This window comes from Micromys minutus, assembly GCF_963924665.1.
Source record: "Micromys minutus genome assembly, chromosome: X".
Lineage (NCBI taxonomy): Eukaryota > Metazoa > Chordata > Mammalia > Rodentia > Muridae > Micromys > Micromys minutus.
This window is the reverse complement of record NC_137970.1, coordinates 57,404,357-57,431,810: the sequence shown is the minus strand read 5'-3', so window position 1 is coordinate 57,431,810 and position 27,454 is coordinate 57,404,357. Positions and strand designations below refer to the sequence as shown.

Below are 27,454 nucleotides of genomic sequence, written 5' to 3'. Positions count from 1 at the left end.
AGTAAGCGCCATTTTGATTTGCAGCATGCTAACACAAAGCGTTGTTAAGGGATGCATATTTTAAATTTATACACTGTAAACTGAATACCCACCTCCAAACTCTATTGGCAGCATATTGTTCTGTTAAATACTGCATAAATACCACCTCAATTAAAATTTATGTTAAGAATATGGTATATAGAGTTTAAAAATCAAATTTTCAATAATGGCATAAAATTGCACCTTTAAACATTAGAGCAAGTGAGACTTGAACAGTCATACTTAATAAAACTGCCCTAAAATTCTAAATATTTTAATATTTAAGAAAACTGTTTAAGAAACATACTGTTGACTTTTTAACATACTTGCATCCATTTTAGATAGCCACATTTGACTCAAATACACTTTTATCATATATGCCATACTGAATCTACTTGAACATCAAAACTGGAACTTTTTATTTCTTATATTTCACTTCAGGTTTCAGCACAGAATTCTATGTCTTAAACTTCATATCCCGTGATAAAATATCAACAACTCTGAAGTTATTTTTTTAACTAGGACTGAATCAATGTAGCTTGTTTTTTTCAGAGTGAGATTCCTTGCAACAAATACACAAAACATTTGCCATTTCTGGAATCCAATGTCCAGGTACAATATAAAAGGTTCAATGACTGAGTGACTGATGGATGACTGCATTTTCTTTCCCCACCCTATTTCTAAAATTGCATAAAAGTGAGGCTGCTTGCTACAGCAAAGCATTTCTAAATCAATTATGTGTTCTCCTTTCAGAAACACTTATCTCTAGCGTGACCAATCAAATAAGGTGTCTTAACTTTCCCCTTCTGTAGTTTAGTTATGCATATAATACTGTTAAACACAGTTAAGTTCCTCTGCAACCATTCTATGGTACTGCTTAAATTCCTTAGATAATTTTCAAAGGGCTATGATATTGCCTTTTTAGTCCAAATATTTTAAGAACTTTAATACAAAGAATGTAAATTTATGGTTTATTATCAAGCTTTGAAACCAGATAAAAGAGTGAGATTTTCTTCCCAAATAGGGTATTTTATCTTGTAAATAACTTTTTTTCTTAAATCCATCTTATTATATAAGAGTCTCCTTGTGGTGCCTCATTATATGTTGATTTTTTTCTGATGGTCTTCGGAATCCCTTCTTGCAGAACTCACACCTGTGTGGATAGTCTTTCGTATGTATTGAAATCACATGTCGTTTGAAGCCAGATGCATCTGTGGTGCTGTATTCACAATATTCACATTGGTAAATCTTCCTTCCAGTATGAGTCTTCATGTGCTTTTTCAGCTCATTCTGTTGTCTGAATCCTCTCTTGCACCTTTTACACTTCAATGACTGATCCTTAGTATGAACTGAAAGGATATGACCACTAAGAATAAATGGATCTGATGTTTTAAAGTCACAATGCCTACACTGATGAATCTTCCTACCCTTATGAATATCACTATGTTTTTTAAGCTCTGAAGGACGATGAAAACCTTTATCACAGACTTCACATTTATGAGGAAAGTCCTTGGTATGAACAGATATAATGTGCCGCTTAAGGTCACTTGAGTTGGTGCTCTTATGATCACAATGAGGACATTGGTGTGTTTTATGTCCTTGAAACAAATCCAGATGACGTTGAAGCTCTCTCTCATCACCAAATGCTTGAGGACAATGCTCGCATTTATATGGCAAGTTGCTCCCATGCTTAGACTTAATGTGAGTTTTCAGGTTTGATTGATCTGCACACCTGAACACACAATACTGACACTGATATGGCTTCTCACCAGTATGGGTTCTCATATGTTTCTTAAGTTCAGAAGGATGACGAAAACCCTTTCCACACTCAACACAAACATGAGGAAAACTCTTACTATGAACAGCCAGCAAATGTCTGTTTAACAGTCCTTGTTCAGCAGTTTCATAATCACAGTACTTGCACTTGTGCATCTTCGGTTCCTTGTCTCTTAAAATGAGTTTATTTGAACTCAGTGGACTAGCTTCTCTGTATCTTCGTGTGTATTCTGTAAATTCATGGGTTTTATCAACTTTGTTTATGAGCTTATGGCTTTCTAAGTGGTTATGGAAACTCACTTTCTTGTTAGTTGTAAAGTCACAATCTGTACACTGATACTTCTTTCTCATCAAATGATCAGGATGATTCTTCATGTGTCTTTTTAAGAATCCCCTGGATTTAAACTTCTTTGTGCAAATATGGCAAGGGTATACTGTCAAGGGCTGCCCATCAGGACCTATTATAACAGCTGAAAGGGGGGGAAAGGAAATTGTGACATTTGATCACACATCTTTAAAAATTTTTGTAAAAGCTTCCTGAAACTAGCTAAAATTCACTATGTGAAAATACTAGTTGAACAAAAGCCTTATGTAATAAAAATGCATACTATAAAATTTTATAGTAAAGTTATTTACTGAATAATAAGCGACTCTATACTTTAGACCACTCATCTATGGCATAAAATATAAAAACGTATCAAGCAATTTTATAATTAAACCTATCTGAAAATTGTTTTAAAATTATCTTTCAAATAAGAAAAAATTAAGTCTTTTAAAGCGTTAATCACATATTGTTAAAATATAATTACTAGAGCTGGAGAAATAGCTTAGTGATTAAGAATACTTGATGCTCTTGCAAAGGATCTTAGTTTGGTTCTCAAAACCCATCTCAGGCAACACCCATGTTGACAACTACTTGTAACTGGCCTACAACCTCCACACACAACCTGAATTAAAATAAATCTTAATATACATATATATACATATATGTAATTATCTATGTAATATACAGGGTGATATGGGGGTATAAGTACCATGCAAACATTGATATTTCCTTCTTGTGTTATATAAAATTGCATTTAAACTTACTATAATATTCACAAAACAGAATTATCTTACCTGTTTGCCACTGTCTTGTTTCTCCCCTTCTCCTCTTCTTGATTTTTTGTTTCAGTACTTTATTTGTGTTCATGCTATCACAAATTTGAAGGTACTGTGCTGCTGTTGTGCTTCTATTTTCTAATGTTGAGTCAAAAGTGTTTCCTGAAAACAAAATGAAAAAAAAATGTTCAACCGTATGTTTTTTTTTTTTTTTTTTAATTTGGAGGGTTTGGTAAGTGTAACTTCAGGTTACACTGTGCTAAACTATGGTGTTAAATTTCACAAAGTATACACATTTTCTTACTAACTCTTATTAATTTAATTCATATTTTCTTGTGTATATGTAAACATATTGGAATGATAGTATACAAATTAAGTTATTTCAACATGACCAACCTAAAGTAATAAACTGGTAAGATTAACATAAGAAACATTATTTTAAGAAACTATATAAATATGGTATCAAACCAACTTTTCATGAATAGAACTTGGTAAAATTTGAAGGAATTTGGCAACAAACATATATAACTAAGTTAGCAAATACATATGAATGAATTTTAAATCAGCAACATGGCTATTGTGGCAAGAGATCACACCCAAAGACATTTTAGGTCTCTGTGATCCAGCTGAAATTACACTCCTTTAACACATATGGCTAGAATATAGACATGTCCTTAGTACACGCCTTTAATCCTTAACAAGGAAGGTAAGGTTAACAGTAGAAGGAACCAAGCACATTTAAAAGTGAGGGACAAATAAAGTGATGAATCAGACAATGTTTTGAGACAGAAACAGAGATAGGATATGTCCAACTCTCAGGATAACAGCACAGAAAAGAGATGCTACTTAAGAGAACAGCACAGGAAAGAGAGGCAATTTAAAAGGGCAGAGCAGAGATATAGGGAGAGGAGGCAGTTTTACTAGGACACTCCTACAGAGACAGGTGGCAGGTGACAGAAGGAGCCAAAGAATAAGGAGCCAGAAGATTAGACAGACTGCCAGAGATAGGTTGAGAGTTTAGAAAGAATTAGAAAGGATGAGCTTATTCAGTAGTAAATCTCTGAGAGACAATTACAGCTGTTGAATAAAAATTACTTTTACAAATGCAGTCATGGTAGTTATAGGTAAAACAGATGATACATGTATATTTTAGAATAATGTATATGATATCAAATTTATACTTTAGACTGACTTCTGGGATTAAAACAGAAATCACAAGAAATTTGTTCCCATTTCAATGTGATCAGTACATGCAAAGTAAAGTACTTAATGAGACCAGTTTTTGAAAGTCTATCCTATCATATAATTACATTGTGGTAGTTTGAACGAGCATGGCCCTCATAGGCTAGTGTTTGAATATTTGGTTCTTGGTAGAACTGTTTGGGAAGGAATAGGAGGTGTGGCCTGGTTGAAGGCAGTGCAGCCTTATAGGAGAATGGAGGAGTGTGTTTTGAGGTTTCAAAACCCACCCTAAGGGCAGTTTCTCTCTGCTCACCTGGGCCTCTGAAACCATAAATAATCATTTAGTAAGAATTGCCTTAATCACAGCTCTTCACAGCAATAAAACAGGAACTAAGGCACACATAAATATTTTAAATCTACAAAACCATCAGACTCGCACATATGCTGTGATATATGTTTTTTTTTTTTAATTTGTATTAAACCTATGTTAAGTTTAGAGTTACATTATCCAACAGAAGAAACAATTACATACTTTGTCATGGAAAAGGTCTCTAAGAAAAAGAAACCAATCTATCATGGAATAACACTAAAGTGTATTAAGCCAAAAATGTTATTAAACTGGAACATGGATTTATGATATATACATAGTAAATGTTTGTCATAGAAGTTAGGAAGACAGTTTTACTCCAAGAATGACATTAGTAAATGGTTGATATGAACTCTTGTTCTTTTTTTCTCTTCAAGTAATTTGCATAACTCTTTCGATAGCAAACTTTTATTGCCCATGTAATAAATTGTCTAATTTATACACATGTATGTTGGTAGTTAAAAAAGAGGCAAAGTCCTATATAAGTTCTATAATGGGTGAAGTTCAACAAATTTGTCTAGAGTCACAATCTAGTTTTTTTTTCTTATTAGGTAGTAAGTTTATTTCTCCTACACAATGCTCTCTCACCTGTTGCTTGACAATCTTCATACCTTCGGGAAACTCGTCTTTCATCTATAGAAAAAGGACTAGTTATAAATTGATATACTTCAGTCCTTCTGAGGAAAAAAATAAGTGTATAGCACTCTCTCAGAGTATGGTACACCTAGACCTTAAATCATTAATAATTCAAGAGCTAAGATTGCAACCTCGTGACAATCCTTAGTATTTAAAAATCATTATGTTTTGCCTTTACACACCAAGAAAACTTGTACTATTTCCATGTTCCTTTTTTGTTTTATATGTACTTTATGTTCATTGTAACTAGTAAGTTTTCAAGGCATACTATTAAACCTTTAAAAAATCAAGTACTGACAAAAATATATTCATATGGTTTTATGCAAAAATGCTTTTATAACCTGTACATTTATCTGTTTTTTAAAATAAAGTTGTTTAATAAAAATAGAAAACCAACAACAAAATAAATAAATTGATACACTGCCTACAGAACTACTACCAGATTATATTTTAATCTATAAAATTTTACTTTTGCCACAAATTTCTCAATAAAATACACTTGTTATTGAAAATTTCCAAAACTTAAATAATTCCCTCCACTTAAAATAGGGACTATTGTCTGCCTTCTTAGAATCAGTAATATTTAGAACAGTTTTACATCTTAAGTAGCTATTTCTGTAGAGCATCCTTAGCAATGAAGATGTTCAATACATGCATGACTGCTAAATGAAAACAACTTCGAATGAACTTTAGATAGATTAATGCATTGTACACTGGAAGCAGGGAAAGTGTAAGCTACATAAAAATAATGAAATTAACAAAAGACATGATGGGGTAAAAAATAGTAATGAATTAGCATACATTCTAAAGAATTTGATTTTTTTCCAGAACTTCAATTTTGTTATTTGTGTGTCAACAACTAAAGTATATTTTTGTAAAAGAGGAAGGATTGCTTTTTAAAGGTCACTCCTATTTTAGGAAAATAAAGTGCTTTTATGTTGCTCACTTACACAGGTAGGATTTAGAGCAGAGTCTAACAAAAATGCCTTAAGCAAGGATTAGTAGTATAAGATATGTGATTAAAAGTCATGTAAAATAACTGGTGATGGATCAATTCACTGAAGAATATTTTATTCAATTAGCCCACAAACTGTGGCATTACAAAAGAGAATGTTTAATTGCTCAAAGGCATAGTCAATACATACTTTATGTACTTAGGTAAAAATACTAGTATCCTACCATATGATACAGTATAGACAACAAGGAAAACTGAAACTGTTTTATTAACATCAGAGTCCTCAAGCTGAATCTCAAGAAGAGTTCCTTCCTCTTCCCCTATAATGACTTCAATGTACAGTTCATTTGATATTTCAGCATAACCTAAATTTTGGAAATAATTACTTGTTTACAATCTTAAGTATTTAATAAATGGTCAAAATTCCAAACAATTTAAATCTTTTGGTTTTAAAATTTTCATCTTAGTTGGTTTCAAATGTATAAATTTAAATTATGTTTATATTCAGTATTTTTAGAAAGTAGTGCTTCTAAAAAAATAGTTTTCCCTAAATTATTCATGTCCTATATTAGATATAAATGATATAAAAATGGCTTCTTTGTTTTAGTTTATGAGCCAAGGTCTTGCTTTGCAGCCAAAGCTGATCTAAAACTTGCGGTCCTACTATTTCAGTCCTCTATGTCCTGGAATTACACCTATGCACCATCATACGTGGCTCCAAAAATAATTTTTAAATTTAAAAAACAGGTATGTTTGAAGAGGGTATTATAATAATTATGCACTGTAAACTTATAAAAAGGGTGTTATTCACAAATTTTCCTGATAGTTTTTTTGAATTCAGAAAGTATTTTCAATATAATGTAGAGTAAGAAATGCTTTTCCATAGTGTTTTGATAGTACCATTAGTATAATAATTAAACTTTTAAAATAATTATAGTAATATATAATTATACATATATATACATATAAATGTAAATATAAAATGCTATTTTTCAAGAATTAGCAGACCCTCTTCAAGAAGCAAGATTTAAGTATACTACTGAGAGAAAAAAAGAACATATTTAAAGATAATAGTATTGGGATTTAAAATATTTAACCATAAAAGTAAAATTTATATACTTTTCTGAAAAGCTATTTCTTTTAATGTCATAAACATAACATCAAAATTTATGCTTTCCTATAATTTTAAAAATCTCTATATACAAACAATTGAGGAAAGGTATCTTCTTGTTTCTCCTGTTTAGTAACCACAGATGGTGGTCTAAGTTTACCATGTTCCTATCAAATATGGCATTAGATAAATCTGTACCTCAGTTTCCCATATCTTATCATCCCTCTTATCTAATTAGTGAGTTAAAATTTAATATTTAAGATGAAACAAACATTACTTAAATAAATGTTTTTGTTGCCTACTCAAGTACTTTAACCAAGTGTTTTGATAGTTTCAGCTGTGATATGTAGGTAAAATTCAGCTCTCTATGGTTGCTAGAGAAAGACATGAGCATAAATAGAACATAGCACTATAGAGATAATTCTGTGAAAAGGAGCCTCTTGCCTTGTGTGATAAAATAGCATTTTGTTAGCATGGCAAGGAAAAAGAATACAACCTCAGACCAGACAGAATAATGAGATGAAGACAACGTATGAAAAGAATAAAATGTCTTAGGGAAAAATAAACAAAAAGTATGAAAAATGACAAAAGAAAGCAAATCTGAATATGGTATTTTACCTGTGATCCTGAGCTCCAGGAAACCATATAAGAATTACCCATGAACAGCATAATAAATTACCATCCTAGCTTGTATAAATACCCACCCAACTTTTCGGTGACTGGAGATCAACCAGTTAGCCCTTTCACTGCTAAATCTAGATAGGCCAAAGGTGCTTACTATGTAGAGAAAACACTGGCAGTAGAGTCAGACAAGTGCTCAAGTCCAGTGTTTTAAAGGTCTTGGGCAACTTATTTTCCCTGAGGATTTACTTGTATTATAAAAAAGGAACAATACTTTCTACCTCAGAGATTAATTATTAAAATAAAATGAAATTTAACAGATCTAAATATTTTTACATTTATACCTGTGTGTCTGTATGCCTGTGTGGATTTATGTGCACTATACATTTATAATATATATATATATAATATTATATTATATATTTAATATATGATTCAATTTCTATGTATTTTGAACTTCATTACATCAAAACTATAAACTCTTAATCTCTTTGTAACGTATTATTTGAGATATATTGTTCATGTATTCTTATCTGAGTAATATACTGGTTCAAGAATGTCTAAAAGGACCCATACTTTTAAATATTTGCAAGAACAGAATTACTGTTTTTAACTTAGCTGTTCTTCAGTACATCTATGGCTGTTATCAACTGCTTTTTAAGTTGTGTTATTGCTTTTATGAGTCATTGAAGTGCCCTTATATCTTACTGATATCATCCTCTTCTTGGGAAGAATCTTTCACTGCCATGTAAACCATTTTTTCCCGCTGCATTCGGCTCTGGTCAAGCACTCCAGCTACAGAATGTCCACTGGTGTATTCACTCTCTGTGACAATTTCTGTCCCACCTTAAAAATTAAAACACATATAAACTAGAAATATATCATAGAATAAATCCCTGAACTAATAAGGATATGCAGGGTATATAAATATTCTAACAAACTTCACAATGCCATTAAAATACTCATGTACATTATATCTTTAAACAGTCACTACTCATTTCAGTTAACATATCACATCCATGACAAGCACAATAAAAATTTTATATATATTTATCCATACATTTCTCATAAAACTTTATCATGTCTTTGTCATTATGGCCACCATACAGATGAGGAAACAAGGTAGTAGAATAATATACAAGTTATTGAATATTTTTCTCAGCTAAGTGCTAGAAGTAGGTTTAAAATCCCAAATATCCGCTATCATCAATGCTCTTACACTCATTATAATCCCTATTCTAATTCAAACTATTTTCATTTGTTTTAATTTTTTCTGCCATAATAGCTTCATATCTGAAAAATCTTAAGAGTGACATTTTCCCCATTTCCACTTTATATGTAGATATTCATATATGGTTTTTAAAATTCACTAAGAAGCCCATGAACATTTTGTCTTTTGAGAATTTTAGAAAGATAAGAATTCTAATGTCTCTTATATCATGGAATTTAAATAGTCTTGTACCTATTTCAACATCATCTTCAGCCTCTGCTTTAAATATATATACTTTTATCACTTCTGAACCAAATCCATCTTCTTTAACATCTTCTTGTGAACCATCACTACCGATTTTTAATGGTGTGTTCCCCATATGCTCTAACTTCTCTCCCACATCATCCACTGCAAAATATAAAGGAAACTATTTCAGTAAAAGTACCACTGACATTTAATGAATGTTAAGCACAATGGCAAAATCATGTTTTAAACACCTACCCACTATATTCCCTTAGTGACCTATTTTGCAGTCACTAAAAGTGGTATGTTTCATGGAAAAATAATGCTTAAGATCACCTATAGCAGGGTCAAAATTACATTAAAATGTTTTTAAATGAACATTAACCAAACCATGATCCTTTATAAGAAATAACAAACTTATTTTATTGAAAAAAAAGAAATACTAAAATTTAATATAGCAAACATGTATTTATGTAGGCCATATTTCTTGAATATGACTTGTAATTTTGACAGTTTATAAATACCTATTCACTACAGTTCATATATACTGCCCATGATATTAATGTGACTCTTAAAACTGCAGAGATTACAATTTTAATATAAATTAAGGTGGTGACTTCAAATAAAGCGTCTTTGCATTTTTTTGTATATGATGTTTCTTATATTCACTGAATCACCAAGCTATCTAGTTAGGTATTTGCTGCACATGTAATTAAGATATAAAGCATAGCCTGTATTTTAAATAAAATCCTATCACTTAGGTCAATATCAGAAAAAAAAAAAACTTGTCATAAAATAAGTTTACAAAAACAAGTCCTAAATTAAAATGCAATTGTTTCTAAAGAAAATTAATGGATCAAACATATTATTTTAAATAATAAAAATAGTCCAAGAGATTTTAAGAAAAAAATACTTCATAAATCATCAAGAAGATATTATCTACAAGTTCAAATATTTTTTGAAGCATTTGAAGGAAAACAGACTTTTTGTGTGTAAATTTATATGTGCTTTGTTTTAAAAGGATAAATAAAAATACTTAGCTGCATAGTATTTTTTCCTTATGAGAAACCTGGTGCTTCAAAGCATATCAGAAAAGTAATACAAAAAGATAAAGCAACCATACTTGAGACTATTAATAAAGATTTTCATATAAATACACAATCTTATTCTGTTCTAGTCTCTGAGGATGAATTGACATGTCACATGAGTAGTATACATGAACTATGAAATATATATTCTATTAAATAATCTTGCAATAACCACAAGTCATATTCAAGCAATATGCCCTGAAAATATTGTCTCTAGCATTATAATTTCAATTTTGTTTCTATAAAAACTAAACCATAATCTAAAGCAAAATCACGCTATTACATATTTCAGAATACCATAGTTGAACCATAAATTACTGAAGCTCTTGAATATATCTAAAAATTTTAAAACTATGACAAATAAAATGCATTAAAGAGCTATAACCTTGATTCTTAAAAATTTATGCAGTTCTAAATGACTCAAACTACATACTTTTCTTGTTCAGTTTTGCATTTGATATGTTTATAAAAATGTTGTTTTGTCCATATAAAATGGAAAACAAGTCATTTCACAAATTATTTTCACTGTGAAAGTCTCTTTTAACTTGTTTAAATATAACTTATTCCATTCTATTTAAAAATTTGAATATTCTATTGCCAGTGAAAACTAGCACTTAAATGATACAAAAATGATATAAATATTTCCATTCCACTGCAGCTCCTCACCATATTACTACATTTTAGCAATTCATAGATGACAATGAATTAAGATGATGAGGTATATGATATTGCTTAATCTTTGTCAAATATATATCAAATAAAATAATGAGACCATAGAAACAATAAAACAAACTAGAAAAATATTAAAGAAAAGGAGGTTGCTCATTCATCGATTTTAAAACAGTATTTATATATATATAAAAAAACTTTCAAAGGGTCCTAAATAAAATTTTTGGAAGTTGGAATCATTGAAAGTTGACAATCAAATACTCTCATTTAATGAATACTTAATGTTTATATTGTTACATGTAAACAGGTTAAGTGGACATATTTCCTTCTAAATTATACTAATTTAAAATTATAATTGAAATGTAAGGTTCATGTAATAAAATAGATTTGGGGGGCAATTCTAAACTATGCACCACAATTTTAGCTTCAAATACTCAAATTATAGTTGAAATACCTTCACTTCTTTTTCTGTTGGAAATTTTTTCTGAGTTTACTTCTACATTTTAAAAAAAAATGCTTCATACTTTAATGTATTCACTGTTTTCTGTTTTGATTAAACATCTCAGAATGAGCAATTTTCAAATATATAGAGCAACTGAATTTCTTCTGTATTTTCATCTAATAAATGATAGATGTTTATTTTTTTAAAAAAAAGTGTGTACTTTGAAGAATTTAGTTTACCAATATTTATTTTATATTAGTGACAAAAACTATAACATTAACAATGTTTTACTAGAAAACCAAATGACTTAATAAATTCTCAAATATTTTTCTTCCTATTTTGAGGACATAGAGCTATTTCTATGTAGCTCAAGCAGACCTAGAGCTTACAAACTTCCTCTCTAGTACTGAGAATATAGAAATGGACCTTGACTATAGCAACAGCTCTAGACTTTTCAATGGCTGATCTTAATAGAGATTCAAAGGTAAATACTTAATACTCAAGCTTAATTTTTTGCTTATCTTAAGGCATATCCCATAGTATTGATTCATGACCCACCTTTAAGTGAGCCATATAACACCCTTAAAAATTCTATTAGCATTAAAGACAACACAAGTAAAGTATGCTGTTTGGCAGCCCTGAAAGGCTGGAGTTGTCATTTTTTTTTTGGTAGATCACTAGCATAATTTGATTAAAATTTCATTTTATTAGAATATACGGTGTAATACTAATTCAGATGCAAATAAAAATAATTCTCTAATTCTAAAGCCTATCCTAAAAAGATCCAAAATACCGTACTTTTAGTTAGAATCTATTAAAAGTCTTCAACTTCAGCCCTTAAATAATTTGGAAATTCTATACTTTGAGGCTAAAATGTAAAGAACATCTTGGTTTAAAATGGAGTTTTTTTTAATAGCAGTTTGTTCTATAATTCCTGACTCAATAGCCACTGGACATTAAAAGGTAATCAAATGAAGATTTAAAAGAAGAGAAAAAATTAAAGAGTAACTAGTTCAAATATAACTATTAAAAACAGTCAAACTGTGGAAAAATTCTGAGTAGTCAGACCTTAGATGTTTTCTATGATTTATTTGCAATTTATTTTCTAAAAAAATTTTTTCAACTGGACTTAGAAGTACATAGCTGAAATTCCTACACTTGAGGGTATATGCTCATGAATAATAAGTACTTAGTACTTATTACTAAATGTATTTTGATCATATTTATACCCTCTATTACTTTTAGTAGTGTATTTCATTCTCTTAAAGAAAATGCAAATATTTACTGGCAAAGTATTTCCAGGCTGGGTTTAATGGCATATATATAATGTTCAAAACACACAAGCAAGATTTCATTGGACCAGAATTTCAAGGGTAATCTTGGGTGCCTGAACAACTTTAAGACAAGCTTTCACTATGTTAAATGTTCCCTTAAAATTATTAATGGTATAAAATTGAAGACCCAGAAATAAAACCACACACTATGGACACTTGATCTTTGACAAAGAAGTCAAAAATGTACGATGGAAAAAAGAAAGCATCTTTAATAAGTAGTCCTGGTCTAACTGGTAGTCAGTATGTAGAAAAATGAAAATAGATTCTTATTTGTCATCTTGCACAAAGCCCAATTCCAAGTGGATCAAGGACATCAACATAAAACCACATACACTGGATCTAATAGAAGAAAAAGCTTGAAAGAGCTTCGAATTCTTTGGTATGGTGAGGGTAGGGTGCATTTAGAAAACCAATGGATCAGACTCTAAACTCAAGAATTGAAGGACCTCATGAAACTGAATAGCTTATGCAAAACAAAGGACATAGCCAATAGGACAAAACAGCAACTTACAGATTGGGATAAAACTTCACTAATGCCACATCTGATAGAGGGTTAATATCCAAAATATATAAAGAACTCGAGAAGCTAACCTCCAAAATGCCCAAACAACACAATCTAAAAATGGGGTACAGAGCTAAACAGAAAATTTACAACAGAGAATCTCAAATGGCAGAGAAACAACTGAAGAAGAAATGTTAAAAATCCTTAGTCATCAGAGCTCCCAGGGCTCCAACTGCATATGTAGCAGAGGATGGCATTGTCTGATATCAATAGGAGGAGAAGCTGTTGGTTCTGTGAAGGCTAGTTTCCCCAGTTTAGGGGAATGCCAGGGTGGTGAGGTGGGAATGGATGGGTAGGAGGGGGGAGCATCCTTATAGAAGCAGGAGAAAAGGAGATAGGAGGTACCAGAACAGGGAAAGAAGATGACATTTGGAATGTAAATACGTAGGTGACAGTACATGTTGGAGAGGATATGGAGAAAGAGGAACATCTCCATTGCTGGTGGGATGGAAAACTGCTAAAACTACTCTGGAAATCAATCTGGTGGTTCCTCAGAAAATTGGAAATATATTTATCTGAAGACCCAACTATATTGCTCTTGGGCATATACCCAAAAGATTCCCTTCCATACCACAAGGGCACATGCTCCACTATGGTCATAACGACTTTATTTGTGATAGACAGAAACTGGAAACAACCCAGATGTCCCATAACTGAAGAATGGATACAGAAAATGTGGTTCATTTACACGATGGAATACTACTACTCAGCAATTTAAAACTATGACTTTATGAGTTTTACAGACAAATGGATGGAACTAGAAAATATTCTGAGTGGTTACTCAGACCTAGACATGCATGGTATATATTCACTAATAAGTGGATATTAGCTAAAAATGTACAAAACACCCAGGATACAATTCACAGTACTAAAGAAGGTTAGCAAACCAAGGGGCCCAAGTGAAGATGCTTTAATCCCACGTGGAAGGGAGAAGAAAGCAATCATGGCTGGCAGAGGAAGGGTCCTGGGTAGGAGAAAGGATTGGGAGGGGAAAGAGAAAAATGATCAGGTATTGGAGAGGAAGGACAGGAGTGAAGCCCTGAGAGCCATCAGAATGAATTGAAACAGGCCACCTAGGGGGGTGGGAGGTGGGGGACCTTCTAGAATATACCAAAGACCTGGGAGGTGAGAGAATCTTAGGATTCAAAGGGAGGGACCTTAGATGAAATGTCCAACAATGAGGTGAGGGAACTTGTAGAGCCCCACCTCCAATAAAAGGCACCAAGTGGAAGAACAGGGTTGCCATCCCACAGTTGAAAACTCTGACCCAGAATTGTTCCTATGTAAAAGAACTGCAGGAACAAAAATGGAGAAAAGCCTCAGGGAAAGGAGATCCAGTGACGGTCCCATCTCAAGGGGAGGCTCCAAGGCCTGACACTATTACTGATGCTATGGTATGATATGCTTATAGTCGGGAGCTTGGCACAAGTATCCTCTCAGAGGCCCAAAAAGTACTTAAGATAGATACAGATACTTACATCCAACCACTAAACTGAAGTCAGGGGACCCCAGTGTCTGAATCAGGGATAGTATGAAAGAAGTTGAGGAAAAAGACAGCTCCATAGGAAGACCAGCAGTCTCAACTAACCTGGACCCCTGAGATCTCTCAGACAATGAGCTACCAACCAGGCAGCATACTTTAGCTGGTCTAAGGCCCCTAACACATATACAGCAGAGGACTGCCTAGTGTAGCCTCAGTGAGAGAAGGAGTGCCTAAGCCTGAAGAGATTTGAGGCTCCAGAAAGAAGGGAGGACTGGTTGGGTGGGGCATCCTATTAGAGACAGGATGAAGGAATGAGATGAGAAACTGTGTGTGTGGGAAGGCAGACCAGGAGGACTGTAATGACTAGACTGTAAAACGAAAAGTAATTTTAAAAAGTTAAAAAAACAAAAGTGCATATAAAAATAAAGGTTAACATAGTAAAGTTTAGAAATATTTAAAATTAAATAAATCTAGTTTGTGCTTTTAGATTTAAAATCACTAACATGAATATATCATAAAGTAATTTTGCAAGTACACAGGCAAACATACAGACTTTCTACATGGTGATTCCCTTCCCAGCATTTTATTATTTAAAAAAACATATATCTTTTGGAAATGTTAAAAGCCATCATCTATAATCTTTTCTATCCTTAGCATGATTCTTTCACAATTTATGAAGAACATCTCCACTCTTTTTGCACAGGCCTATATGCATGAATGCATGTGCATTCGCATTTGTGTGTGGCCAGTGACATTGAAGGCAAGTGCTCTACCAGAAGGACTCCCCCCTTTTATAAACATCAAAGCATAAGGTTTTTATTATCTTTGATAGTTTGGCAAATCTATCACCCAAAATAATAATAAAATATTTCTACTTTATTCTTTCAAATGGAATGCTGTAAGATCTCAATGCAGTCTGAAATAAATTCATCAAATAGTTTTACATATACTGTATATACTACACTTAATCATTCAATCAGAATAGAGCATAACTCTGGAAAGAATGGTAGGACACAAACTAAGTTTATGCTTTAACTAAAATATTTTCAAAATTTATATAACCTATATCTAAACACATTACACTTAAATTCTTATGCAAATTCTTATTGACAATAATAGCACCAGTTATGTTTTTAAAAAGCACAGATAACATAATTTACTACTCATTCTGAAATATACATGATTCATCATTAAAATTTTGTATTAGTTAATGTTTCTGTTGAGCTTTTTAAATATATACTTCTAAGACATTAATTGACTTCTACTTTACTCTGGTATGCAATTTCAGTGTATATTTAAATATAGGTAAACCCGAAAAACATCTCAACACAACTTTGCAATTATTTTCAAAAAGATTTTTTTTTACTTCTATTAAATCTATCTTTGATCCCAGAATACCTTTCCATATTATAGAAATTAGTATCTCAAGCAATTAATTTTGTGTTTAACTTACAAGATATCATTAAGTAGTCTTCAGAAGTGCTCTTGACATCATCATCATCATCATCTTCAGTTTTTATGGTAACAGTAGAACCAGGAACACCACCAGCTGCTTGAATCACAGTTTCTGTATCTGAATTAGTTACAAGAACTTCTTCTGATACCATTGTGGGAGAGTCAACACCTGAAACACAATCTTGGACCACATGTCCCAAATGTCCATCAGGACCAGAAACAAGATCAGCCACAAAAACCTGCTCAGGTACCCTAACAGTTTCTGTAATTAGCTCAGAAGTCAAGATATGATCTCCATCATCTTCCTCCAAATCTTCTTCAATGGCAACATCAGCTTCAAGTACAGCTTCAGGAACAATCACCCCTTCTGTTACTACATCAGTCTCTGTAATAATATCAGGCCCATGGACAACTTCAGCTGCAAGGCCATGATCGAGAGTTATCCCATCATCTGTGACAACATCAGAAACTAATACAGCTTCAGGAACTGAAACTACAATATGGTCTCCATCGATATGTGCAGTACCAGCCATTCCAGCCACTACAATACAAACAATTATTCAAAAAAGGCAAAGTTATTTTATTAATAAACTATTGTGTTTAATTAATAATAATTTAATTAATATTGATATCTACTTGTATAAAATAGTTTATATGTGAACTAGATGTCTTTTTAATTTTCTAATTGAACAACTTTATTTTAAAAAGCAAAGAAATGTACAGATTTTAGTTTTACACACTGAGAAAACTTTGACTATTTCCATGTTACATCTTGTTTTACATTTACTTTATGCTCATTGTAACTAGTAATATCTTAATGCACACTATCGAACCTTTAAAAAACCAAGTACTGACAAAAATGTATTTGTATACTTTTATGCAAAAATGCTTAAAATCTGTGTACAAGATGTCTTGATTAAGAATTTAAAAGCATTGTTGATAACTGTACTAAAAAAATCAGTAATTTGAAATTGGCCTAGAGGTCAGTGTAAAAAAAAAAACCAAAAAAATAGATGTTAAAGGAAATTTATCCTTTAAATGCAAAATGTTAACAGCCTTTCAGAAAAATTGTGTTTGACAGTTTCTAACAAAACTAAACATTCATTTTCCATATAAAACAACAACTGCAAATAGGGCATTTCTTCCCAGAAAATATAAAACATGTTTATACAAAAACTACACTTAAATATTTACAATAGTTCATAATAGCTGTTATGCATAATAGTAGAAAATGAACATTATCCAAATAGCAACTCATCAGCAGATAAATGTTTAATTAAATTGACACTGCCACATCCTTTCCACAGAATTTATTACTTGGTAATAAATACAAGTAAGGTATTGATAAAAAAAAAAAAAAAAAAAAAAAAAACCCTCTGGAAAGCTATCCTGACTTAGACCTTCTACTCAAAATAAAGAAAATAAATGACAAATGTGGGCCTATCCCTAAAAAAAAAATTACTTAAATCATTACCTCAACAGCTAGGAGAACATTAAAAAAGATGTGGAAGAATTAGATGTATTTAAGGTTCAAAGCTAAACTGTTAAAGTTACAAACAGCACTACCTAGATTACTGTAATTCTTAACTCTCATAATCTGTATTGGACCTGCACAAGACCAGCCATGTCAACAATCAGTCAAAGAAGGAAGAACAGTTCTTGGGGAACTATCCTCCACCTCTAAACTATTGGGTAGGTATAGAATATGGGAGAGGGAAATCACTGTTGTTAGTTGTATAACCTCACCTCAGTTTACCAGACTCCAAAAAAATAGCTCTAAACCCCATCACACATATGGCTCTGGATAGTTTTGGTGGGTCATATTGTGAAATAAAAAGACATGAATGTGAGAAATTTGTTGCAGGGAGGAGTGAACAGGGTACAGAAGTAAGACACGAGAATAGTCAGAATGAAAGTGATAATATGGGAAAATATATAAAAGAGTAAGAAAGATACAAACAAAAAATTAAAACTGACACACAAATAAATGGCCATATTACCAAAAGCAATCTTCAGATTCAATGCAATCACCATCAAAATTCAAACGCAATTCTTCACAGACATGGAAAACTTTATATGGAAAAAAATCCACAATAGACAAAATGATTCTCAACAATAAAAGATCTTCTAGGGACACTGCAATCCCTAACCTGAAGTTGTATGACAGAGCAATAGTGATAAAGACCACATGGTATTGGTATAGAGGCAGACAGTATGATCAATGAAATAGAATCAAAGACCCAAATATAAACCCACATACCTATGGACACTTGATTTTTGATGAAGATGAAAAACACATACTGTAGAAAAAGAAAGCATCTTCAACAAATGATGCTGGTCTAATTGGTGGTCTTTATGTAAAAGAATGAAAATAGATCCACATTTATCATCCTGGACAAAGCCCAAGTCCAAGTGGATCAAGGACTTCAACATAAAACCAGATACAATGTGAAATAGAAGAGAAAGTGAAAAAGAACCTCAAACTCATTGGCACAGGGGAAAATTTTCCTGAACAAAACACAAATGGCTCAGGTTCTAAATGATAAACTGATAAATGGGACAACATGAAACTGAAAAGCTTCTGTAAAACAAAAATCAGGCTATAAGACAAACGACAGCTTACAGATTAGGACAAAAATATCTTCACTAATCCTACATCTAGTAGAGGTCTAACAGCCAAAATATATAAAGAACTCAAAAGTTAACCTTCAAAACTCCAAATATCCCAATTTTAAAAATGGAGTACAGACCTAAACAGAAAATTCACAACAAAAGAATCTCCAATCGCTGTTAAGCACTTAAGGAAATGTTCAAACTCCTTAGTCATCAGGGAAATGTAAATCAAAACGACCTTGAGATTCCACCTCACACCCATCAATCAGAATGGCTAAGATCAAAAACTCAAGTGACAGCACATGCTGGCAAGGATTTGCTATGGGACTGAAAACTGGTACAACCACTCCGGAAATCAATCTGGAGGTTCCTCAGAATTGGAAATAGAACTACCTGAAGCCCCAACTATACCACTCCTGGGCATATACCCAAAAGACACTCTACAGCACAAGGATACGTATTCCACCTTGTTCACAGAAGTCTTATTTGTAACGGCCAGAAGCTGGAAAGAACCCAGAGGTTTCTCAAACAAAGAATGGATACAGAAAATGCGGTCCCTTTACACAATGGAATACTATTGAGCTATTAAAAATAAAGACATCATGAATTTCACACGTAAATGGATGGAACTAGAAAATATAATACTGAGTGAGGTAACCCAGACCCAAAAGGACATGCACATTATGTACTCTCTGATAATTGCATATTAGTCAAAATGTACAGAATACCTAGGACCATAAGAAGTTTAACAAACAGGAAAGCCCAGATGAGGATGCTTCAATTTTACTTAGAAGGGGGAACAAAATTATCACAGGAGGTAGAGAGAAGGAGAGACCTGGGAGAGAGGTAAGAAAGAGAAAAAGAGAAAAAAAAATCAGGTGGAGAGGGGAGGAGAGAAGCTCAGAGGGTAAGGAGAATTAATGGAAATATGCAGACCCTGGGAGTGGGAAGTGGGGCAGATCCTCTAGAAAGTGCCAGAGAGTGGAAGGTGAGAGACTCTCAGGATTCAATAGGGCCAAAATTCCCAGCAGTGGGGAGAGGGTACTCCAGGAGTTCAACTCCAGTAGAGAGACAGGGCCTCAAGTAGAGGGATATGGTTACTAACCCACAGTCAGAAATTCAGACCCAGAATTGTTCCTGTCTAAAAGAACTGCAGGGAAAAAATGGAGAAGAAACTGAAAGAAAGGTAGTCCAGTTACCAGCCCAACTTTGGATCTATTTCATGCTGAGGAGGGGCCACCAAGGCCTGACATTATTTCTGATGCTATGTTGTGCTGTCCTCTGAGAGGCCCTACAAGCAGCTGACTGTGACAGAAATATATTTATGCTTAACCACTGGACTGAAGTCAGAGACCCATCTGGTTAAATTAGGGCAAGGACTGAAGATGCTGGAGGAGTGAGCAACCCCATAGGAAGACCAGCAGTCTCCACTAACCCAAGCCCCAGGGAGCTTGCAGAGACTCAAGCCACCAACCAGAAGCATACATGGGCCTGTCCAAGGCCCCTGGCAAATGTAGCAGAGGACTACCTGGTCTGGCCTCAATTGGGAAAAGATGGACCTAGTCTTCCAGAAATTTCAGGCCCCAGAAAAGGGAGAGAAAAGAAAAGGAGAAACACCCTCTGGGAGGTAAGGGGGAAGAGAAATGGGATGAGGAACTGTGGGAGAGGAACAGGAGGGGAGACAATGGCTGAAATGTAAATGAATAAAATAATTTAAAAATAAACAAGATATAAATAAAAAATTAAAACTCACACACAAACATATGTCCAAATAATAGAAAATGAATGAAGTACATAGTTTTAAAAATAGGAATTATCTAAAACTTTAAAATTCTGGGTTTGGTATTGTACTTATGTTAAATAGGATACTAGCATCAGGGAAAAGAACATTATTTTTTTCCCACTTCCTATGACTATATTTTTTAAAAAAATAGAAGCAACAAGATATTGTTATAAGTTAATATATTATATGACAAAAACACAAAATTAAATAACTACAGAAATCTCATAAGCTTTTTTAACTTAAAGGAATTGCTATCACTAAAAATTTAGAACTTTTCAACACCAGATTTAGGAGAGAAGAATTTTAAGACAAATTAGACTATGATTTAGTTTGATAATATTAGTAAGTTTGAAAGACGGAGAGATTACTTTTTTTTCTTGAAAAGCATAGTAAGCACCAAGTCCTGCTTGCTTTGTAAATAGTGTAAGAATATAAATTCCCTTATTGAGGGATGTAAAATTCTGCCACCCTGAGGTGGTACAGTAAATGAATTGAATTTGTGGGTCTACTTAAAATGAATTATCTATATGAAATGACTAAGTACTTTTTGGCCTAATGATCACTTTCTCAAAAAGTACTATCTGAAAGAAGGTAAAGATATTATCAAGATATACAATGCTATTTAGAACCAGTTCATCAGGAAGTTGGTTAAAGATGAAAACCAGCTTATATTGTCAATGATAAAAAGCCGATATTTAACCGAGATCGGGGATCACCATTATCATTGTACTGACTTTTGAGACAGGGTTTCATGCAGTTCAGGCTGGCTTCATACTGGCTATGTAGTCAAGGTTGACCTTGAATTCATGATTGACCTGACTTTGCCTCAGGAGTTCTGAAATTACAAGCACATGCCAACACACCCAACCTCCCTTTCAGCTATTCTAAATATTTTTCAACATTCTTACAATTTTACCAAAATCCTAAATTACATCAAAAGAACATAACAATGGAGATGGTAAAATGGACACAAGGCCTCACCCCTACACAAGGGACTACAGGCAAACTAAGAATATTCAGAGTGGGAGAGAAATAATCTTCCTCAGAGAAGAGCACGCCAATTGCTTATCCAATACCAAGCAGTAAGCACTGAAAATATTAGAGACTTAGCAAGCTATATTTAGGAATATACATGAATGAAAAATATTAAGAATATACATCAATGAATAAAAGAAGCCGTGAATTTGAAAGAGAGCAAGGAAAGATGTAGAAGAGGGTTTGGAGAGGAAAGGGAAGACAGAAATATGTAATTATATTATAATCTCAAAAATAAAAGTAAAGACATACCACAATTCTACAAAACTGATAGACAAAGAATATGTATCATGGGGGCAGAGGGAGGGAGGACCTGGGTGGGAGAGGGGAGAGGAAGAGGAAAAGTGGAACATGATCAGATATTGGGAGTAGGACAGGGGTGAAGTCCTAACCCTAAGGGCAAGCAGAAAGAATGGACACAGGCACACTCAGGAGGTAGGAGTGGGTGTGGGGTGGGTGGGGCTCTAGAATGTACCAGAGACCTGGGAGGTGAGAGACTCTCATATCTCAAAGGGAGGGACCTTAGATGAAATGCCCAACATTAAGGAGAGGGAACTCCTCCCACAATTAAAACTCTGACCCACAATTGTTCCTGTCTCAAAGAACTGCAGGGACAAAAATGGAGAAGAGCCTGAGGGAAAGGAGGTCCAGTGGGATGAGGGCAGACTGGGAGGGGGATAATGTCTGGACTGTAAAATAAGATTAAAGATAATATTTTTTAAAAAGTACTCTGTCATTTATTACCCTAGAAAATTAACAGATAGGCACAAGGTTTCAAATCTTGCATTTATCCAGACTGGAAATACGATTGCTTTAGAAAGGAAAATTAAATATTAAGCCTATTATATCCTTAATAATGGAATTCTCTATAGGTAGATGCTAAGATTATTATTTCATAAAAATATTTTCACAAATAAATGATTTGATATTTAATAAATTCCAATCATTTTAGGGTATGGTTGAGGATTAGTTTGATTTCTGATTAGGTAGTGGGGAAAGCTGGAAGGATAGACTGATGCTAGTGTTGTCTTATGCTCAGATTAACCTGGCTCAGCTGATTCTAAGAAAATAAAATTATTCCAAGTTAACCTAGCCTCAAAATCAATCAAACCTAAACCAAAATGAACCATAAATATTTCTTTTTACCCTGAGTATATTTCTCAAAGCTGAACCAAATCATCTTAAATAACCTAGACCATGAACTAATGAGTACAGCAGAATATTGTCAAAGTACTCAAACCAAAAAAAAAAAAATCTGTAATTTTGATTTCCTCATATCAGTTAATGTTAAATTTTATTATATTACAAAACAAAATTCAGATATATATAAGCTGTAACTCCTTTAAAATGTCATTTGTTCAGATACATAAATAGTATTTATTATGCACTAATAATGATCAAACTACCTTATCCTGTGTGTGTGAGGCAACACACACAAATATGTATGTAGCCATATAATCTCATTTAATCCTCAAAATAAGTATGTTATCTCCATTTTATATATATGAAGAAATCATATTTTTCTTTAAAATGTGTTTATTTATTATTATTGTATATATAAAATTAGGGAATAACCCCAAGGAGAACATTTTGAAGTTTGTTGTCTCCTTTAACCTTTATGTGAATCCCAGGAATTGAAGTCAAGTTGTTGTTAGGCAAGTACTTCACCTGCTAAACCATCTCGCTAGCCCCCAGAAACTATATTTTAGAGAAGGTAGCTGTATTCATTCTTTGACTCAGAGTTGTAGGGTTTTTTTTTTCCTTCTTCTTCTTCTACTCACCTAGGAGCATAAAGTTTCGTTTCTTACCCTAGATAAGTTTTAAAAGAGAGACTTATAAAGTTAAGCAAATAGAGCATTATTATATTTTGAGCAATATTTTGAGAAGAATTTTTAAAACCTATCACATAAAACTCATTTAAATGTTATTTTAAAATTTATTAAGCAGTACCTAATAGCATAAAAAATTTATCTTATTAGTTCAAAAATTACAAATAATAATCATCTTTCAAATTGAACCACTCAAATAAACGTAGCAACAAATAGTAAATCCTGACTTGAAGTGTCTTCCATTTTATAAAAATTATTTGTTCAAAGGTTATCTGGCACTCCACTAGAGTGATAGCCAATTTTTTTTCTTAACACTGTTCTCTTGGACCACTATCTAAATTCATTTTGCTATTAAGTTTCAAAGCAACACTGATCTTTGCAACACTAAAATCTCAAATAACTATAAAACTCAATGTCACTGATTTTAAGTACAAACATTGTACTCAAACATCAGCAAAAATATTATGTAAGTCATAAAACTGTAAAATTTTGTATCTCCACCACCCTTCAAAAGAAACTGATCTAATAACCTCTAAATAAGTTCTTGTAATTTTCTATACAATATTAATCATGTAGAATCAAGTGAGAACCCTACAGAATTTGGAGACCTTATGATACAGTCTATTTACATGGCTGTGTACTTCTATATTTTATACCTTTAAAGATTTAGAAATCTATTTACTGAGGACAGATGGAAACCTAGCATATTTTAGGAAAACACCATCACAAAGCAAATTCACAAGTAAACTTTGCTCATATTAGCAATTCATGATTTCACTATAATTAAGAAAAACAATTTTACCACAGTATAAAAATTCAATTTGCATTGATTTATATACTTCAATTTAAGAAATCACAAAAATGGAATCTAAGAATTTATTTCAAAAGCACAACTATGTAGTTCAATGACTAGTGGGCATAACAACAACAAAACAGTAGTACCTCTCTACTTTTTGCTGAGATAAATACATTTATTTACTTCATTAATTCACTTTAAAAGAAGATTTCAAATAACTATGATAATGCCAACCAAAATTAGAAGTAGTTCTCAAACTTCCCCATCTTCTTACTCCTTCCTTAAACAACAGGGAATATACAAAATGAATTTTTCATAATATATTATACATATTTATAGATATTATATATCTATATAATACATTATATAGCCAAATCACATGTAAATATATAAAAATGACCCCCAAGCTCTGATGTTTATCTTGTGGTTTTAAGTATGACTTGGCATACTGACACATGCTTCAAAGGATATAAGCATAAAATAGAAAGCTTCAAGTCAAACACAAAATTGAAATAAAACACTGAAGTATTTGAACAACCCAAATATCTACAGGGCAGTAAACAAAATATGATTATCTATTAACACACAAAAATGTGTAAAAGTAAAAAAAAAAAGCTATGTGTGAAAGGCCATATATTTCATAATTTTATTTTTAGAATTTTTTTAGAATAGGTAAATCTATACATTGAATTACTGGTTGTTAAGGACTGGTCGAGAAATGAAAGGATGGGTTAACTACTAATATATGAGACTTAATCTCATATATATATATTATTTTTTGAATTTATATTTTTTAGAATAAGAAATGTTCTTCTCAAATTAGACTCCATAATTCTCTAATTGTACCAATATATGTGATTTTAAACTTTAAAGTAGGGTCTGGAGAGATGGCTCAGTGGTTAAAAATAATGCTTGCTCCTCTTTCATAGAACCTGATTTCAGTAACAGCATCTCCTTTAGGTGGCTTTTTTCTGCTTAACTTCAGTTCCCTCTTTTCTGGCTTTCACATGCATCAGTATAAATGTGGTGTGCATGCATATATAAATATGTGTGTGTGTGTGTACATATATATACGCGTGCACATATACACATATAGGATATACATACACACATACATATATATATATATATATATATATATATCCTATTTCCTAAGCAACTGAAAGAAAATAAATTACTACACAAAGGAAAACCTCAACGTACTGAAGAGGTTGCACATTTGGCATTGAAAATAAAAACATTTACTATATTAAAATTCAAGTATCTGTCTATTTGAAAACCTAAGTTGAATCTTAATTGGTTCTAATATTCTAAGCTCTATCAATTCTCCAGCAAACAATTTTAAGATCAAAAAGTCTCAATCCTGCAATTTTTTTTATCATCCCATTTCATTAAAGTGATTTAAACATGAGAGAAGAATTTCAAGGATTCGTTTTATCTCATAGTTTCAGAGATTTTGGCCTGTTTCCATTGCTATATGCCTAAAGTGCAAGGCTGAATGTCATGTCAGGGAGCATGTTGTGGAGCAAAGCAGATCACATCATGGAAAAAAGCAAGCTGAAGGAAATTATGCCTGTGGCTGCTGGCATTCTCCATTCTTCCCATTTTATTGCATGTCCTAAGGTCCCTTGTTGTTGGATGGTGATGCTCATGTATGTGTAAATTGGGTCTTCATCCCACTCAATCCTCATAAAAATACACTAACAGATATATATGAGAGCTTAACCGCCTCATTATAAAAGTTGATTAGTAATCCAGCCAATAGCATCACTGCCAAGACTAGAATACAATTCCTCTAATTCTTATTACTGTGAACCTTGAAATAGTGGAGCATATTACACCATGCTGAGAGTAGCAGCATCATTTTCTTACTTGAGCAAAGTATTACTAGTTCGAGTCTCACATCACTGATTTCAGCTTCATCAACTCCACACCAACCAATGGTCCTGTGTCCTTCCTACACAAATTTATCATTTCTATTTTCATTTATTCCTATTTCATCTACAATTTTTAATATTCCATCCCTGCCACTTTTAATTACCTCTATCTTCTCTAAAGCTCAGACCAAGCTTCCCAAAATGTAGGGGTTTGTTAGCCTATTAATGTAGTATTAATATATTTATCAAAATGATTACTCTCTTATGGCTACTAAAAATTGGCATAAAAATAAGGAATCTTATTAGGGGGAAAAAAAGGTGGACTGGAGAAATTGCTCAATCCTTAAGAGTGCTTGCTCCTAGAGGACCTGGATTCAGTTCAAAGCACCTATGTCAAACAGCTCACAGCAATCCACAACTCTGGCACCAGGAGAGTCAATGCTTGCTTAGTGACTGGGTACCTACACACATGGGACACAGACAGACAGACAGACACACACACACACAGAGACACACACAGACACACACATACACAAATAATTCTTTTAAAAAAGAAGTGTACTCTATTGGTAATAATCTTGAGGAAAATATATCTGTACATGATTTCCAAGTATATGGTTTACTTTTATCTCTTAATAATCATCTTAATTTTTTGTACTGACAGAAGTATTTCTGTTTTTAACTTTGTGAACAATGCAACTTAATATGATTTAACATTTTCTAATGTACACCATCACATGATACAATTAAGTACTTATGCATAGTTTTTCATTTCCACTAAAATACTACTTTTATATTCAAAATCTTTATTACAACCTTTTCACAAAGTATACAACCTTAAATAGTTTGTTTATATATGCCTCTGAGAAAATAAGCTGTACAATTTTATTTTACAAGTTAAAGTATTAATTGTAATTATAACTCCTTGATTTTTAATATGTTCTTACTTTATAATAATTAAGAACAACAAAGAAAATGCTTTACCAAAATCCTGCATAATCATGGTATGAGTCATTCTAGCATCTGAAGTGTGCAATCCAAGACTTCCACCACCTGAATCCATCCTTAGCAAAGTTCATTCACAAGTATCTGTAAAACAAATGGTTTGAAAAAGAGTTTAAATGCATTTATTTCAAGTTTCTTGTTTTGAGAAAAATACTATAGAAAATATGCCTTTCAACTAGGTATGCAAAGCTCATTACAAAAGAAAAGAAAAATCCAAAACTGCTTAGAAGCTTTATGTGAGAACCATATATAAAGGGCCAGGT

General features: G+C 32.5%; 1 protein-coding gene across 2 annotated transcripts; it reads right to left on the bottom strand.

Annotated features, from left to right (window-relative positions):
• Nucleotides 1-1,086: 1,086 nt before the first annotated feature.
• On the bottom strand, nucleotides 1,087-27,249 carry ZNF711 (zinc finger protein 711; the record flags this gene model as incomplete). 2 transcript variants are annotated; one of them, XM_080911062.1, is made up of 8 exons in its annotated part: nucleotides 1,087-2,264; nucleotides 2,914-3,057; nucleotides 5,033-5,077; nucleotides 6,260-6,400; nucleotides 8,476-8,613; nucleotides 9,230-9,385; nucleotides 16,252-16,794; nucleotides 27,171-27,249. In XM_080911062.1, the coding sequence occupies 8 exons, from the start codon at nucleotides 27,247-27,249 to the stop codon at nucleotides 1,087-1,089; spliced, it is 2,424 nt and encodes an 807-aa protein (XP_080767188.1). The 2 variants fall into 2 exon arrangements, with proteins under 2 accessions (XP_080767188.1, XP_080767189.1); XM_080911063.1 differs by lacking the exon at nucleotides 6,260-6,400.
• Between the last annotated feature and the right edge of the window lie 205 nt (nucleotides 27,250-27,454).